Source organism: Cyanistes caeruleus, chromosome 35 (assembly GCF_971803275.1).
Source record: "Cyanistes caeruleus chromosome 35, bCyaCae1.hap1.1, whole genome shotgun sequence".
Classification (NCBI taxonomy): domain Eukaryota; kingdom Metazoa; phylum Chordata; class Aves; order Passeriformes; family Paridae; genus Cyanistes; species Cyanistes caeruleus.
This window is the reverse complement of record NC_141736.1, coordinates 358,189-373,335: the sequence shown is the minus strand read 5'-3', so window position 1 is coordinate 373,335 and position 15,147 is coordinate 358,189. Positions and strand designations below refer to the sequence as shown.

Below are 15,147 nucleotides of genomic sequence, written 5' to 3'. Positions count from 1 at the left end.
TCTTCAACCTCTTCCTCCTCCTCTTCCTCCTCCTCTTCCTCCTCCTCCTCCCTTTTCCCGGCATTTCCCATCCGATCCTCTACTCCCCTTCCTCCTCCTCCTCCTCCTCCTCCTCCTCCTCCTCCTGCTGCCTCAGCCGGTATTTGAGTCTCCTCAGGGGCTCTGTCAGGCTGCGCCGGACGGAGCCTTCGGCCTCCTGGGGCTCCTGGAAGTTCCTGTCCAGCAGCTCGGCCGCTTCCCGCCAGCGCTGGAAGCAGGCGGCTCCGGCCTGGCCGATCTCGGGCACGGCGTTTCCCGCCAGGACGGAGCCGCCGGGGCCCAGCACCACCACGGCCGGCGGCTCCGACACCCCGAAACGGAGCTGGAGCTCCCTGCGGGGCAGGGGAGAGGTCAGCGGGGTCACCTGGGTCACCTGTCCCTCACCTGAGCTCACCTGAGCTCACCTGGGTCACCTGAGCTCACCTGAGCTCACCTGTCCCTCACCTGAGCTCACCTGGGTCACCTGTCCCTCACCTGAGCTCACCTGGGTCACCTGGGGTCACCTGTCCCTCACCTGGATCACCTGTCCCTCACCCCGAAACGGAGCTGGAGCTCCCTGCGGGGCAGGGGAGAGGTCAGCGGGGTCACCTGGGTCACCTGTCCCTCAGCTGAGCTCACCTGGGTCACCTGAGCTCACCTGGGGTCACCTGTCCCTCACCTGAGCTCACCTAGGTCACCTGGGTCACCTGTCCCTCACCCCGAAACGGAGCTGGAGCTCCCTGCGGGGCAGGGGAGAGGTCAGCGGGGTCACCTGGGGTCACCTGGGTCACCTGAGCTCACCTGGGTCACCTGAGCTCACCTGTCCCTCACCTGGGTCACCTGGGATCATCTGTCCCATCCATCCATCCATCCGTCCATCCATCCATCCATCCTCACCTGTGCTCACCTGTTCCTCACCTGTTCCTCACCTGTCCCATCCATCCATCCATCCATCCATCCATCCATCCATCCATCCATCCATCATCCATCCCCACCTGTGCTCACCTGTGCTCACCTGTGCTCACCTGTCCCATCCATCCTCACCTGTCCCCACCTGTCCTCACCTGTCCCCATGCATCCCCATCCATCCCCAGCTGTGCTCACCTGTCCCATACATCCCCACCTGTCCCATCCACCCTCACCTGTCCCAGCTGTGCTCACCTGCCCAGCTCATCCCCGTAGGGCAGCGCCATCCATCCTCGGGCCATGTTCCTGACGTACTCCCGGTGCTCCTGCTCGCACCTGTCCATGCCCAGGTACACCAGGCTCACCTGTCCTCACCTGTCCCACCTGTCCCATCCATCCATCCATCCATCCATCCATCCATCCATCCATCCATCCATCATCCATCCATCCCCACCTGTGCTCACCTGTGCTCACCTGTCCTCACCTGTGCTCATCTGTGCTCACCTGTGCTCACCTGAGCTCACCTGTGCTCATCTGTCCCATACATCCCCACCTGTCCTCACATGTCTCACCCATCCCCACCTGTCCCATCCACCCTCACCTGTCCCATCTGTGCTCACCTGTCCCATCCATCCCCACCTGTGCTCACCTGTCCCATCCATCCCCACCTGTCCCACCTGTCCGAGCTGTGCTCACCTGCCCAGCTCATCCCCGTAGGGCAGCGCCATCCATCCTCGGGCCATGTTCCTGACGTATTCCCGGTGCTCCTGCTCGCACCTGTCCATGCCCAGGTACACCAGGCTCACCTGTCCTCACCTGTCCTCACCTGTCCCATCCATCCATCCATCCATCCATCCATCCATCCATCCATCCATCCATCCCCACCTGTGCTCACCTGTGCTCACCTGTCCCACCTGTCCCATCCATCATCCATCCATCCATCCATCCATCCATCCATCCATCCCCACCTGTGCTCACCTGTGCTCACCTGTCCTCACCTGTCCTCACCTGTCCCATCCATCCATCCATCCATCCATCCATCCATCCCCACCTGTGCTCACCTGTGCTCACCTGTCCTCACCTGTCCCATCCATCCATCCATCCATCCATCCATCCATCCATCCATCCATCATCCATCCCCACCTGTGCTCACCTGTGCTCACCTGTCCTCACCTGTGCTCATCTGTGCTCACCTGTGCTCACCTGAGCTCACCTGTGCTCATCTGTCCCATACATCCCCACCTGTCCTCACATGTCTCACCCATCCCCACCTGTCCCATCCACCCTCACCTGTCCCATCTGTGCTCACCTGTCCCATCCATCCCCACCTGTGCTCACCTGTCCCATCCATCCCCACCTGTCCCATCCATCCCCAGCTGTGCTCACCTGCCCAGCTCATCCCCGTAGGGCAGCGCCATCCATCCTCGGGCCATGTTCCTGACGTACTCCCGGTGCTCCTGCTCGCACCTGTCCATGCCCAGGTACACCAGGCTCACCTGCTCGGGCCTCTCCACGTGCGCGGGGTCGGTGAGGCGGCTCCAGAAGCGGCGGAGCCGGGGCTCGAACCCGCGGCAGCGCGGGCAGCGCCGGGCCGAGAAGAGCAGCAGCAGCACGCGGTTCTCCAGAGCCCGGCGCAGCTCCCGCTCCGTGTCCAGCCGCACGTCCGAGCGCCGCGTCAGCAGCGAACGGCCCGAAAACAACGCCCAGGCCATGCTTTGGGGTTCGGGGAGAAAAGGGGGAAAAAAATTGGGGGGTTTAAGGAAAAAAATCCGGGGTTTGTAGGGTTAAAAATGGGGGTTTTAGGGGTAAAAACCCGGGGGTTTTAGGGTTAAAAAATGGGATTTTTAGAGGTGAAAATGGGGTTTTAATAGGTAAAAATGGGGTTTTAATAGGTAAAAATGGGATTTTTGGAGGTGAAAATGGGGTTTTTAGAGGTTAAAATGGGATTTTAGAGGTGAAAATGGAATTTTTAGAGGTAAAAATGGGGTTTTTAGGAAAAAAACCCGGGGTTTTTAGGGTTAAAAATGGGGGTTTTAGGGTTAAAAATGGGATTTTTAATAGGTAAAAATGGGATTTTTTGAGGTAATAATGGGGTTTTTAGAGGTGAAAATGGGATTTTTAGAGGTGAAAATGGGATTTTTAGAGGTGAAAATGGGATTTTTAGAGGTTAAAATGGGGTTTTTAGAGGTTAAAATGGGGTTTTTAGGGAAAAATGGGGTTTTTAGGAAAAAAACCCGGGGTTTTAGGGTTAAAGAATGGGGGTTTTAGGGTTAAAAGAGAAGGGGGTTCAGAGCTAAAAATGGGGGTTTTATCACAAAAAGTGCGGGGTTTAGAGTTAAAAGAGGAGGTTTAAGGAGTGAAAATGGGGATTTTGGGGTGGAAAATGGGGATTTTGGGGAGGAAAATAGGGATTTTGGGGTGAAAATGGGGATTTTGGGGTGGAAAATGGGGATTTTGGGGTGAAAATGGGATTTTAGCGGTGAGCAGGGAGCGCCTCCGTGTCCAGCCGCACGTCCGAGCGCCGCGTCAGCAGCGAACGGCCCGAAAACAACGCCCAGGCCATTCCCCCCCCCAAAAAAAATGGGGTTTGGGGGAAAAATTGGGGTTTTTGGGAAAAAAAACCGGGGGTTTTAGGGTTAAAAATGGGGGGTTTAGGGGTAAAAATGGGGTTTTTAGGGGTAAAAATGGGGGTTTTAGGGTTAAAAAATGGGATTTTTAGAGGGGAAAATGGGGTTTTTAGGGTTAAAAATGGGATTTTTAGAGGGGAAAATGGGGTTTTTAGATGTTATAATGGGGTTTTTAGGGAAAAATTGGGGTTTTTAGGAAAAAAAACCCGGGGTTTTTAGGGTTAAAAATGGGGGTTTTAGGGTTAAAAATGGGGTTTTTAGGGCTAAAATATGGGATTTTTGGAGGTTAAAATGGGGATGTTGGGGAGGAAAATGGGGATTTTGGGGAGGAAAATGGGGATTTTGGGGTGAAAATGGGGATTTTGGGGTGGAAAATGGGGATTTTGGGGAGGAAAATGGGGATTTTGGGGTGAAAATGGGATTTTAGCGGTGAGCAGGGAGCGCCTCCGTGTCCAGCCGCACGTCCGAGCGCCGCGTCAGCAGCGAACGGCCCGAAAACAACGCCCAGGCCATTCCCCCCCCAAAAAAAATGGGGTTTGGGGGAAAAATTGGGGTTTTTGGGAAAAAAATCCGGGGGTTTTAGGGTTAAAAATGGGGGGTTTAGGGGTAAAAATGGGGGTTTTAGGGTTAAAAAATGGGATTTTTAGAGGGGAAAATGGGGTTTTTAGGGTTAAAAATGGGGTTTTTAGAGGTTAAAATGGGGTTTTTAGATGTTATAATGGGGTTTTTAGGGAAAAATTGGGGTTTTTAGGAAAAAAAACCCGGGGTTTTTAGGGTTAAAAATGGGGGTTTTAGGGCTAAAAAATGGGATTTTTGGAGGTGAAAATCGGGTTTTTAGAGGTTAAAATGGGTTTTTTAGGGAAAAATGGGGTTTTTAGGAAAAAAAACCGGGGTTTTTAGGGTTAAAAATGGGGGTTTTAGGGTTAAAAATGGGATTTTTAATAGGTAAAAATGGGATTTTTGAAGGTGAAAATGGGATTTTTGGAGGTTAAAATGGGGTTTTTGGAGGTAATAATGGGGTTTTTAGGGAAAAATGGGGTTTTTAGGAAAAAAACCCGGGGTTTTTAGGGTTAAAAATGGGGTTTTTGGAGGTAAAAATGGGAATTTAGCCCTAAAAAATGGGAATTTATCGTTAAAAAATGAGGATTTAGCCTTAAAAAGTGGGGATTTAGCCCTAAAAAATGAAGATTTAGCCCTAAAAATTGGGATTTAGCCTTAAAAAATGGGAATTTAGCCCTGAAAATGAGGATTTTTCCGTAAAAAATGGGAATTTATCCCTAAAAAAATGAAGATTTAACCCTAAAAAAAGGGAGAAAAAATTCTTGGAAGAAAAAGGGATGGGAAAAAAATGGGAATTTTATCCCAAAAAAAAAAATCGCGGGATCAAAAGAGCCGGAGCTCGCCCGGGAGCGGCTGCGCGGATTTGGAGCGATGGGATTAATTAGGAGGTTAATTAAGGGATTAATTAGCGGGAAAGGAGGGGGAGGAGCGGGAAGGGCTGGGGGGAGGGGCGAGAATCCCGAAAAATGAGGATTTTATCCCAAAAAATCGCGTTTTCATCCCCAAAAAATGGATTTTTTAGCCCGAAAAATGAGGTTTTTAACCCGAAAATTTGGAGTTTTATTAAAAAATTTGGGGTTTTATCCCAAAAATTGGGGTTTTATCCCCAAAAATGAGAGGTTTAATATAAAAAATGGGGTTTTTAGCCCCCCAAAATGAGGTTTTTATCCCAAAAAATTGGGGTTTAGCTCCAAAAAGTTTTAATTTTATGGTAAAAAATGGGATTTTAACCGAAAATTGGAGGTTTATCCCAAAAAAACGGAGGGGTTATCCTAAAAAATGGGTTTTAATCCCAAAATTTGGGGGTTTTAGGCAAGAAATGAGGGGGTTAGCCTAAAAAAGGGGCGGAAAACTCAACAAAAATTGGGATAAAAACCTCAAAAAATGGGGATAAAAACTTCAAAAAAATGAGGATAAAAACCCCCAAAATGGGGATGGAAACACCAAAAAAATTGGGATAAAATCCCCAAAAATGAGGAAGGAAATCCCAAAGAAATGGGGACAAAATCCTCAAAAAATGGGGATAAAAACTTCAAAAAAATGAGGATAAAAACCCCAAAAATGAGGATAAAATCCTCGAAAATGGGGAAGGAAATCCCAAAAAAAAAGTGGGATAAAAAACCCCAAAAATGAGGAAGGAAACCTCAGAAAAATGGGGATAAAAACCCCAAAAATGAGGATAAAACCCTCAAAAAATGGGGAAAGAAATCTCCAAAAATTGGGATAAAAACCCCAAAAATTGGGGATGGAAACACCAAAAAAACTGGGATAAAAACCCCAAAATTGGGGAAAGAAATCCCCCCAAAATGGGGATAAAAACCTCAAAAATGAGGATGGAAACCCCCAAAAAATTGGGATAAAAACCTCAATAAAATTGGGATAAAACCCCCCAAAATTGGGATGAAAACCCCTAAAAATTGGGATAAAAACCCCAAAAATGAGGACCAACCCCCCCAAAAAAAAGGTTAAAAAGGGGGGAGCCCCCCCAGGACCCCCCCCGGAGCCGCCTCCGGTGGCGGATTTGGGATTTCCGGGGATTATTTGGGATTTGGGATAATCGGGAATTAACGGCAGGGTGGGGGAGGGGCGGCCGGGGTGGGGGAGGGGACCCCGAGGTTTCTTTGAGGTTTTTTGGGGGAGGGGTCCCGGTTTTGGGGGTCCCAAACCTGGAGAGGTCCCGGATTTGGGGGGAGGGTCCCGATTTGGGGTCGGGTCCCGATTTTGGGGGTCCCGGCGCTGTTTGGTTTCAATTTTGGGGTCCCGAATTTGGGGGGGGGGGGGGGTCCCGCGCTCCCCTCCCCCCGCTGGGGGGCGCCAACAGAACGTGGGCGTGGCTCCGTTAGCTCCGCCCACTTAATTTGCATAACGACGCCCCTTCAGCGTCCCTGACCCCTCTTTTTTTAACCGTCCCCCTCCTCGTCCAATCAGCTGCCGCCATTCGCGCCGCCAACCAATAGGAGCGCGTCATTCCCCAAGCCACGCCTTTCGTGGGCGTGGCCTCGCCTGAGGGGGGCAGCGGCGGGGCGGGAGCCGCCATCCAGGAGGGAGCCGGCAGAATTCCCAGGAATTTGCAGGGAAATCCTGACTTTTTCCGAGGGAAAACAGCGGAATTCCGAGGAAAACCGGGACTGAGGGAGAACGATGGATGCGGCTCTTCCTTACGGCCGCTAATTAACTCTGACAGCGCTAATTAACGTCTAATTCGTGCCTAATTAACCCCGTCAGGGACTCCCGGACATATTTATTGGCATTAACCCTTTCGGGCCGTTTTTAACCCGATGTGCTGCCTTGGTCGTGCCTGACCGTGAGGCCATTAAAAACCAGCGACTGTGCCGCGTGCTGTGCTGCGGGGCCGGGGGGGGAACAGCGAGGGAAGCTTTATGCGGAGAAAGGCGGCGAAACAGCCGCGCTCCTCCGGCCAGCGCCGCTACGCGAGGCCGAGGCTTCACTAGGCCTCACTAGGCCGCGCGTTGCTAAGCAACGCGCGCTCTGACGTAACTTGCGCCGCGTTCACAGCCTAGCAACGCGGCGCGCTGCTGACGTCACTTCCTCCTTCTCCCTTCAGGCCGCCATCATGGCGGCCGTGGAGGTTTTCCCCTCTCCGGGCGAGCTCGGCGCGGCGCTGGCGCGGGCGGTGACCGAGGCCGCGGCCGAGGCGGTGGCGAGCAGCGGCCGCTTCACGCTGGGGGTGTCCGGGGGTTCTCTGGTGCCGCTGCTGGCGCGGGAGCTCCCGGGCGCCCTCAGCGCGGCTCCCGGCGCGGATCCCTCGCGCTGGCTCGTGGCGTTCTGCGATGAGCGCCTGGTGCCGCCCGAGCACCCCGAGAGCACCGCGGGCGCCTACAGGGTGAGGGGGGCCGGGGGGAACCGCGAGGGGCCGCTCCAGTGGCCACCAGTTCGGCCCAGTTCCCCCCTCAGTTCCCTTCTCCTTCCCTCAGCTCTTCCCGGTCCCTCCCAGTGCCCCCATTCCCCTGCCAGGCCTCCCCCAGTTCCTCCCAGTAACCCTGTCCCCGTTCCCAGTGCTCCCAGTAAGGGTTTACCCCATTCCCAGTGCTCCCAGTAAGGGTTTATCCCATTCCCAGTGCTCCCAGTAAGGGTTTATCCCATTCCCAGTGCTCCCAGTAAGGGTTTACCCCGTTCCCAGTGCTCCCAGTAAGGCTCTGTCCCGTTCCCAGTGCTCCCAGTAAGGCTCTGTCCCGTTCCCAGTGCTCCCAGTAAGGGTTTATCCCATTCCCAGTGCTCCCAGTAAGGGTTTACCCCATTCCCAGTGCTCCCAGTAAGGGTTTATCCCGTTCCCAGTGCTCCCAGTAAGGGTTTATCCCGTTCCCAGTGCTCCCAGTAAGGGTTTATCCCGTTCCCAGTGCTCCCAGTAAGGCTCTGTCCCGTTCCCAGTCCCAGGTCCTGGCCCAGTTCCCCCCCCCCGGGCCGCGCTGGCTCTGGGTCCGGCCCGAGCTCGGCGCCGCCGCCGCCAGCGACTACGAGAGCCAGATCCGACGGGTACTGGGAGCACTGGGAGGGACTGGGATGGACTGGGAGGGGAACTGGGAGCACTGGGAGCACTGGGATGGACTGGGATGGACTGGGAATAGTGAGGGAGGAATTGGGAGGGATTGGGAGGACAACTGGGAGCACTGGGCGGGCAACTGGAAGGGACTGGGGTGGACTGGGAGGGGACTGGGATGGACTGGGAGGGGACTGGGATGAACTGGGAGCACTGGGAGGGACTGGGAATAGTGAGGGAGGAATTGGGAGGGATTGGGAGGACAACTGGGAGCACTGGGAGGGCAACTGGAAGGGACTGGGATGGACTGGGAGGGGACTGGGATGGACTGGAAGGGACTGGGAGCACTGGGAGGGGACTGGGAGGGACTGGGATGGACTGGGATGGGAACTGGGAGCACTGGGAGGGCAACTGGAAGGGACTGGGATGGACTGGGAGGGGACTGGGATGGACTGGGATGGGACTGGGAAGGGACTGGGATGGACTGGGAGCACTGGGAGGGAACTGGGATGGAACTGGGATGGACTGGGATGGACTGGGAGGGACTGGGATGGGACTGGGAAGGGACTGGGATGGACTGGGATGGACTGGGAGGGACTGGGAGGGACTGGGATGGACTGGGAGGGGACTGGGATGGACTGGGAGGGGACTGGGATGGGACTGGGAAGGGACTGGGAGGGACTGGAAGGGACTGGGATGGACTGGGATGGACTGGGAGGGACTGGGAGGGACTGGGATGGACTGGGAGGGACTGGGAGGAACTGGGATGGACTGGGAAGGGACTGGGATGGACTGGGAGGGGATTGGGAGGGACTGGGATGGACTGGGAAGGGATTGGGAGGGACTGGGATGGACTGGGAGGGACTGGGATGGACTGGGATGGACTGGGAGGAACTGGGATGGACTGGGATGGACTGGGAGGAACTGGGATGGACTGGGATGGACTGGGAAGGGACTGGGATGGACTGGGAGCACTGGGAGGGAACTGGGATGGACTGGGAGGGTCTGGGGCAAACTGGGAGGGATTGGGGAGCACTGGGAGGGACTGGGAGCACTGGGAAGGGCTTGGGAGGGGAACTGGAAGGGACTGGGATGGACTGGGATGGAAAATCCCTGGTCTGAACTGGTCCACACTGGTCCAGACTGGTCCCTACTGGTCCGTACTGGTCCCGCAGGAGTTCCCAGGCGCGGGGGTGCCCCAGTTTGATTTGCTGCTGCTGGGGCTGGGCCCGGACGGTCACACCTGCTCGCTGTTCCCGGGCCACGCCCTGCTCCAGGTGCTGAATCCCGGCATTCCGGAACCTTCCTCCCCCTCATTCCCGCTTTCCACCCAAATTCCCCTCCCATCTTCCTCGTTTCATTTTTAAGGAGTTTTTTCGTCAATTTTGGGGAATTTTTTTCCCCATTTTTTCTCATTTTTTGGGAATTTTCCTCATTTTTTTTCCCTCAGTTTTTCAGGTTTTTTTCCTCATTTTTCCCTTGAGTTTTCCTCCATTTTTCCCTGTTTTTTTCACCATTATTTCCCAATTATTTCCCCCATTATTCCCCCATTTTTTTCTCCCATCTTTCCTCCTATTTTCCCCGTTATTTCCCCAATTTCCCACTGATTTTTCCTGCTGATTTTCCCCCATTTTTCCCATTTTTCCCCATTTTTTCCCGCTGTTTTTCCCCCTGTTTTCCCCCCATTTTTCCCATTTTTCCCTGTTTTTTCCTGCTGATTTTTCCCGCTATTTTTCCCCATTTTTCCCATTTTTTCCCCATTTTCCCCCATTTTTCCCCGCTGATTTTTCCCCCTGTTTTTTCCCCATTTTTCCCCATTTTTTCCCCACTGTTTTTCCCCCATTTTTATCCCATTTTTCCCCGTTTTTTCCCCATTTTTCCCCATTTTTTCCCGCTGATTTTTCCCATTTTTCCCCGTTTTCCCCCCCTGTTTTTCCCCCCCATTTTTCCCCCATTTCCCCCCATTTTTCCCCGCTATTTTTCCCCCTGTTCTTCCCCATTTTTTCCCATTTTCCCCGTTTTTTCCCTCTGATTTTCCCCCATTTTTTTCCCCATTTTTCCCCATATTTTCCCCATTTTTCCCTGTTTTTTCCCCATTTTTCCCCGCTGATTTTCCCATTTTTCCCCCATTTCCCCCATTTTTCCCCACTGTTTTTCCCCCTGTTTTCCCCCATTTTTTCCCATTTTCCCCGTTTTTTCCCTCTGATTTTCCCCCATTTTTTCCCCCCCATTTTCCCCATTTCTCCCCACTGTTTTTCCCCCTGTTTCCCCCATTTTTTCCCATTTTCCCCGTTTTTCCCCCCAGGAGCAGCAGGCCCTGGTGGGGTTCCTGGAGGACTCCCCGAAGCCGCCGGCGCGGCGCGTGACGATGACGCTGCCGCTGCTCAACGCCGCGCGCTCCGTGCTCCTCGTGGCCGCCGGCGCCGCCAAAGCGCCCGCCGTCAAGGTCTGAGCCCGGCTTTTGGGGTTAAATCCCGGGCTTTGGGTTAAATCCTGGGGTTTGGGGTTAAATCCCCAATTTTGGGGGTTAAATCCCAAATTTTGGGAGTTAAAACTGGGATTTTGGGGGTTAAATCATGGGTTTTTGGGGTTAAAACTGGAATTTTGGGGGTTAAAACTGGGATTTTGGGGGTTAAAACTGGAATTTTGGGGGTTAAAACTGGGATTTTTGGGGTTGAATCCAGGATTGTGGGGCTTAAATCCCAGAGTTTTCGGGTTAAGTCCTGGGTTTTGGGGTTAAAACTGGGATTTTTGGGGTTAAAACTGGGATTTTGGGGGTTAAAACCAGGATTGTGGGGGTTAAATCTCAGAGTTTTGGGGTTAAAACTGGGATTTTTGGGGTTTAATCCTGGGTTTTTGGGTTTAAAACTGTGATTTTTGGGGTTAAAACCAGGATTGTGGGGTTAAATCCCAGGTTTTGATCTTGAATCCAGGATTTTGCCCTCAAATCCCGGATTTCTGGGGTTAAATCCCGGCATTTCGGGGCTCCGGGGGTCGTTTTTGCTCCCGAATCCGGGGATTTTGGGCTGAAATTCCCGTTTTTTTGGTGTCTGTCCTCAGCGGATCCTGGAGGGCCGGGAGGAATTCCCGCTGCCGGCCGCTCGGGTCCGGCCCCGCTCCGGCCGCCTCCGCTGGCTCCTGGACCGGGAAGCGGCCGAGGAGCTGCGGAACCCCCCGGGAAAAAACCCCGGGAATCCCGGAATTCCCGGGGGAAAGAAACCGGGAGCCGAAGATCCCCACGGGGAGTGACGGAAAGTTCCGGAACTGGGATTTCCCCTGCCGGGAATCGGGGAGTTCCGGTGGGAAACGTCCCGGGAATCGGGAATTCTGATGGAAAAAACCCCTCAGGAATTGGGAATTCTGATGGAAAAACCCCCCAGAAATTGGGAATTCTGATGGAAAAAACCCTCAGGAATTGGGAATTCCATTGGAAAACCCCCCAGAAATTGGGAATTCTGATGGAAAATGTCACAGAAATTGGAAATTTTGATGGAAAACCCCCCAGAAATCGGGAATTCCGATGGAAAATGTCCCAGAAATCGGGAATTCCATTGGAAAACCCCCCACAAATTGGGAATTCTGATGGAAGAACGCTCCAGGAATCGGGAATTCTGATGGGAAATGTCCCAGGAATTGGGAATTCTGATGGGAAATGCCCCAGAAATCCAGAATTCCATTGGAAAACCCCACAGGAATTGGAAATTCTGCTGGAAAAACGCTCCAGGAATTGGGAATTCCGATGGAAAGTGTCCCAGAAATCCGGAATTCCATTGGAAAACCCCCCAGGAATCGGGAATTCCGGTGGGGGATTTTAGAGCTTGGAATTCCAATGGAAAAACCCCCCAGAAATTGGGAATTCTATTGGAAAATGCCCCGGAAATCAGGAATTCCGATGGAAAATGTCCCAGAATTCGGGAATTTTGATGGAAAAACACTCCAGGAATTGGGAATTCCGATGGAAAATGTCCCAGAATTCGGGAATTCTGATGGAAAACCCCCCAGGAATTGGGAATTCTATTGGAAAAATGTCCCAGAAATTGGGAATTCCATTGGAAAACCCCCCAGGAATTGGGAATTCCGATGGAAAATGCCCCAGAAATCGGGAATTCCAATGGAAAATGCCCCAGAAATCAGAAATTTTGATGGAAAATGTCCCAGAATTCGGGAATTCTGATGGAAAATGTCCCAGAAATCCGGAATTCCATTGGAAAACCCCACAGGAATTGGGAATTCTGATGGAAAATGCCCCAGGAATCGGGAATTCCATTGGAAAATATCCCAGAAATCGGAAATTTTGATGGAAAAACCCCCCAGGAATTGAGGAATTCCCATGAAAAACCCGGGAACGGAGAATTCCAAGGGGGGAATTTTTAATTTTGGATTTTTTTTTGGAGCTCGGAATTCCCCCAGAGGAGGAGAGAGAAAAAAAAACAAAAAACAAAAAATCCGGGATCAAAATCCACGGATTTGGCTCCGACATTCCAAACCTGAGCATTCCCATGGGAAAACCTCCGGGAATTCCAGGAATTCCGGGAAAAATTGGGATTTTTTTTGCTGTTTAATTGTTTTTTTATTGGGAATAAACGGTGCTTTGGCTGAGCTGGAATTTTGGGTGGGAATTCCTTGGATTTGGGGGATCCTGGACCGGGAAGTGGAGGAAAAGAGGCGGGAAAAAAACATTAAAAAAAGGGCTGGGAAAAAAAAACAAACCCGGGATTTTGCAGCAGGCGGAAATTCCCACAAATTCCACTTTTTACCACAAAAAGGAGCTTTTTTCATTCCAAACCCTCCCAGACGCCGCCCTCATCCCAAAAAAAACCCTCATCCCGAATTTTTCCAGCCTGGCTCTCACCCCATTCCCCTCCTCCAATATTCCCAAATTTTTTTCCCATTTATTCCCTTTTTTCCCCACTTTTTTTCCCATTTTATTCCCCAATTTTCCGTTTTTCTTCCCCCTTTTCCCCCCAGTCCTTTTCCCCTTTTTTTTACCGTTATCCCCATTGGGGATTTCGGGGTTAAACCTTGGAAAATTGGGAAAATCCCGTTAAAAATCCTTAAAAATTGGAATTTTTTAAAGGCGGGAATCCCTGAGGGGGAGAACAGGGGGGCGTGGCCACAACGCGGCACCACCCACACATCCATATATGGGCACAGCGGGCGTGACCTCATTTATAGCTATGATGGGCGTGGTTATGCAAATTACACCGCAAGGCGTGGCTTCGCGCCACACAAATATATTGTGTTTTAAGGGGCGTGGCTTGCGGTGCTCGGCCAATCAAATCGCTCGGGGGGGGGGGGGCGTGGTCAGGCGAGGCGCCCTGAGGGAGAAGGGCGTGGCTTGGCGTGAGGGGCGGCCCAAGATGGCGGCGCGGCCGTGGCCGCTGCTGCTGCCGCTGCTGCTGCCGCTGCTGGCGGGGCCCTCCCGGCGGCTCCGCGGGGGCCTCGGGCCCGGCCCGGCCGCCGCGTATTTCCCCGAGGAGCGCTGGAACCCGGAGTCGCCGCTGCGGCCGCCCAGCGTGGCCGTGGCGCTGCTGGCGAGGAACGCGGCCCACGCGCTGCCGCTGGTGCTGGGAGGGCTGGAGAGGCTGAGCTATCCCAAGGACAGGATGGCGCTGTGGTCAGTGAGGGGACACTGGGGGACACTGAGGGGGTTGGGGGCATTGAGGGGCAGTGGGGAGGCACTGGGGGGACACAGGAGGGACATTGGGGACACTGAGGGGATACTGGGGGGGGGATACCGAGGGGACACTGGGGGGACGCTGAGGGGTTTGGGGACACTGGGGGTCACTGGGAGACACTGAGGGGTCACTGGGGGACACTGAGGGGTCACTGAGGGGACATCGGGGGGACATTGAGATCTGTGACCCCACTGACCCCAGTGTGACCCCGGTGTGACCCCACTGACCCCAGTGTGACCCCTAGGGTGGCCGTTGACCACAGCGTGGACAACACCTCGGCTCTGTTGGCCGAGTGGCTGGGCCGGGTGCGGGGCCGATACCACCGCGTCTTCTGGAGACACCAGGAGGAGCCCAGGTGGGGTCTGGGGGCTCCTGGAGGGGGTCTGGGGGCTCCTGGAGGGGGTTTGGGGGGTCCTGAAGAGATTTGGGGGGTCCTGAAAGGATTGGGGGGTCCTGGAGGGGTTTGGAGGGTCCTGAGGGACTTTAGGCGGTCCTGAATGAGATTTGGGGGGTCCTGGAGGGAATCTGGGGGCTCCTGAGAGGATCTGGGGGCTCCTGAGAGGATTTGGGGGGTCCAGGGGTCTCAGAACTAATCTGGAGGGGGGTTTTGGGTGACTCTGGAATTTTGGGGGGGGTCTCAGGTGCCCCCCAGCTCCTACCCTGACGTGCAGGATCCCAAATTTCCGGGCAAAAATCCCTTACATTTTTGAGAACCCTTGGGGTGGGGGTCTCCAAGTTTTGGGTGGCGATTCTGGGGAGGTTCTGGGGGGGTCTGAGGGGGCGTTGGGTGCCCCCCAGGTCGTTCCCCGACGAGGAGGGGCCCAAGCACTGGAGCCCCGCGCGCTACGAGCACCTGATGAGGCTGCGCCAGGAGGCCCTGGAGGCTGCCCGGGCCATGTGGGCCGATTACCTGCTGGTACGGGGGGGTCCCCAGTTTGGGGAGGGGTCCCTGGGTCTGGGGAGGGGTCCCCAATTCGAGGAGGGGTCCCCAGTTCGAGGAGGGGTCCCCAAGTCTGAGGGGGGGTCCCCAGTTCGGGGAGGGGTCCCTAAGTCTGGGGAGGGGTCCCCAATTCGAGGAGGGGTCCCCAAGTCTGAGGGGGGGTCCCCAGTTCGGGGAGGGGTCCCTGGGTGTGGGGAGGGGTCCCAGAGTCTGGGGAGGGGGCCCTGATGTGACAGGTGGGCTCCAAATAGGCCCCCAGATGTCCCCAGGTGTCTTCCAGGCGGGTCCTAGACTGGGTCCTAGACTGGGTCCTAGAGTTGGTTCTAGAGCGGTTCTAGACTCGGTTCTAGACTCGGTTCTAGATCGGGTTCTAGAGCGGTTCTAGAGCGGTTCTAGACTCGGTTCTAGACTCGGTTCTAG

At 54.1% G+C, this 15,147-nt stretch overlaps 3 protein-coding genes across 7 annotated transcripts in view; 2 read left to right on the top strand and 1 right to left on the bottom strand.

Annotated features, from left to right (window-relative positions):
- NXNL1 (nucleoredoxin like 1) lies at nt 1–2,713 on the bottom strand. Its single transcript, XM_086871260.1, has 2 exons — nt 2,311–2,713; nt 1–371 (listed from the first exon to the last, which is right to left on the bottom strand). Exons 1-2 carry the CDS (start codon nt 2,634–2,636, stop codon nt 80–82), a joined length of 618 nt encoding a protein of 205 aa, XP_086727386.1. The 5' UTR covers nt 2,637–2,713; the 3' UTR covers nt 1–79.
- A 1,557-nt stretch (nt 2,714–4,270) lies between these two features.
- PGLS (6-phosphogluconolactonase) lies at nt 4,271–12,715 on the top strand. 3 transcript variants are annotated; one of them, XM_086871255.1, is made up of 6 exons: nt 4,271–4,999; nt 6,540–7,455; nt 8,001–8,105; nt 9,252–9,386; nt 10,415–10,555; nt 11,170–12,715. In XM_086871255.1, the coding sequence occupies exons 2-6, from the start codon at nt 7,186–7,188 to the stop codon at nt 11,356–11,358; spliced, it is 840 nt and encodes a 279-aa protein (XP_086727381.1). In that variant the 5' UTR covers nt 4,271–4,999; nt 6,540–7,185; the 3' UTR covers nt 11,359–12,715. The 3 variants fall into 3 exon arrangements, with proteins under 3 accessions (XP_086727381.1, XP_086727380.1, XP_086727382.1); XM_086871254.1 differs by lacking the exon at nt 4,271–4,999 and having other exon boundaries at nt 6,425–7,455; XM_086871256.1 differs by lacking the exon at nt 4,271–4,999 and having other exon boundaries at nt 6,434–7,455; nt 9,285–9,386.
- Nucleotides 12,716–13,388: 673 nt separating this feature from the next.
- Nucleotides 13,389–15,147, top strand: part of LOC111945326 (procollagen galactosyltransferase 1) — an 11,280-nt gene continuing 9,521 nt past the window's right edge. Inside the window, exons 1-3 of one of the 3 annotated variants that reach the window (XM_086871248.1) lie at nt 13,389–13,726; nt 14,032–14,142; nt 14,586–14,703. In XM_086871248.1, the coding sequence (XP_086727374.1) occupies nt 13,470–13,726; nt 14,032–14,142; nt 14,586–14,703 (486 nt within the window). In that variant the 5' untranslated portion in view covers nt 13,389–13,469. The remainder of the gene's footprint in view (nt 13,727–14,031; nt 14,143–14,585; nt 14,704–15,147) is intronic. The other 2 variants (XM_086871249.1, XM_086871250.1) reach the window with 2 other exon arrangements.

Bases quoted from the DNA above. Each gene is read 5' to 3' on its own strand.
- NXNL1 (XM_086871260.1), bottom strand. From the start codon at position 2,636: ATGGCCTGGGCGTTGTTTTCGGGCCGTTCGCTGCTGACGCGGCGCTCG. The intron at 372-2,310 runs GTGAGCACAGCT...CCTGCCCCGCAG, and splicing joins TACGGGGATGAGCTGGGCAG to GGAGCTCCAGCTCCGTTTCG.
- PGLS (XM_086871255.1), top strand. From the start codon at position 7,186: ATGGCGGCCGTGGAGGTTTTCCCCTCTCCGGGCGAGCTCGGCGCGGCG. The intron at 7,456-8,000 runs GTGAGGGGGGCC...TCCCGTTCCCAG, and splicing joins GCACCGCGGGCGCCTACAGG to TCCCAGGTCCTGGCCCAGTT. The intron at 9,387-10,414 runs GTGCTGAATCCC...TTTTCCCCCCAG, and splicing joins CGGGCCACGCCCTGCTCCAG to GAGCAGCAGGCCCTGGTGGG.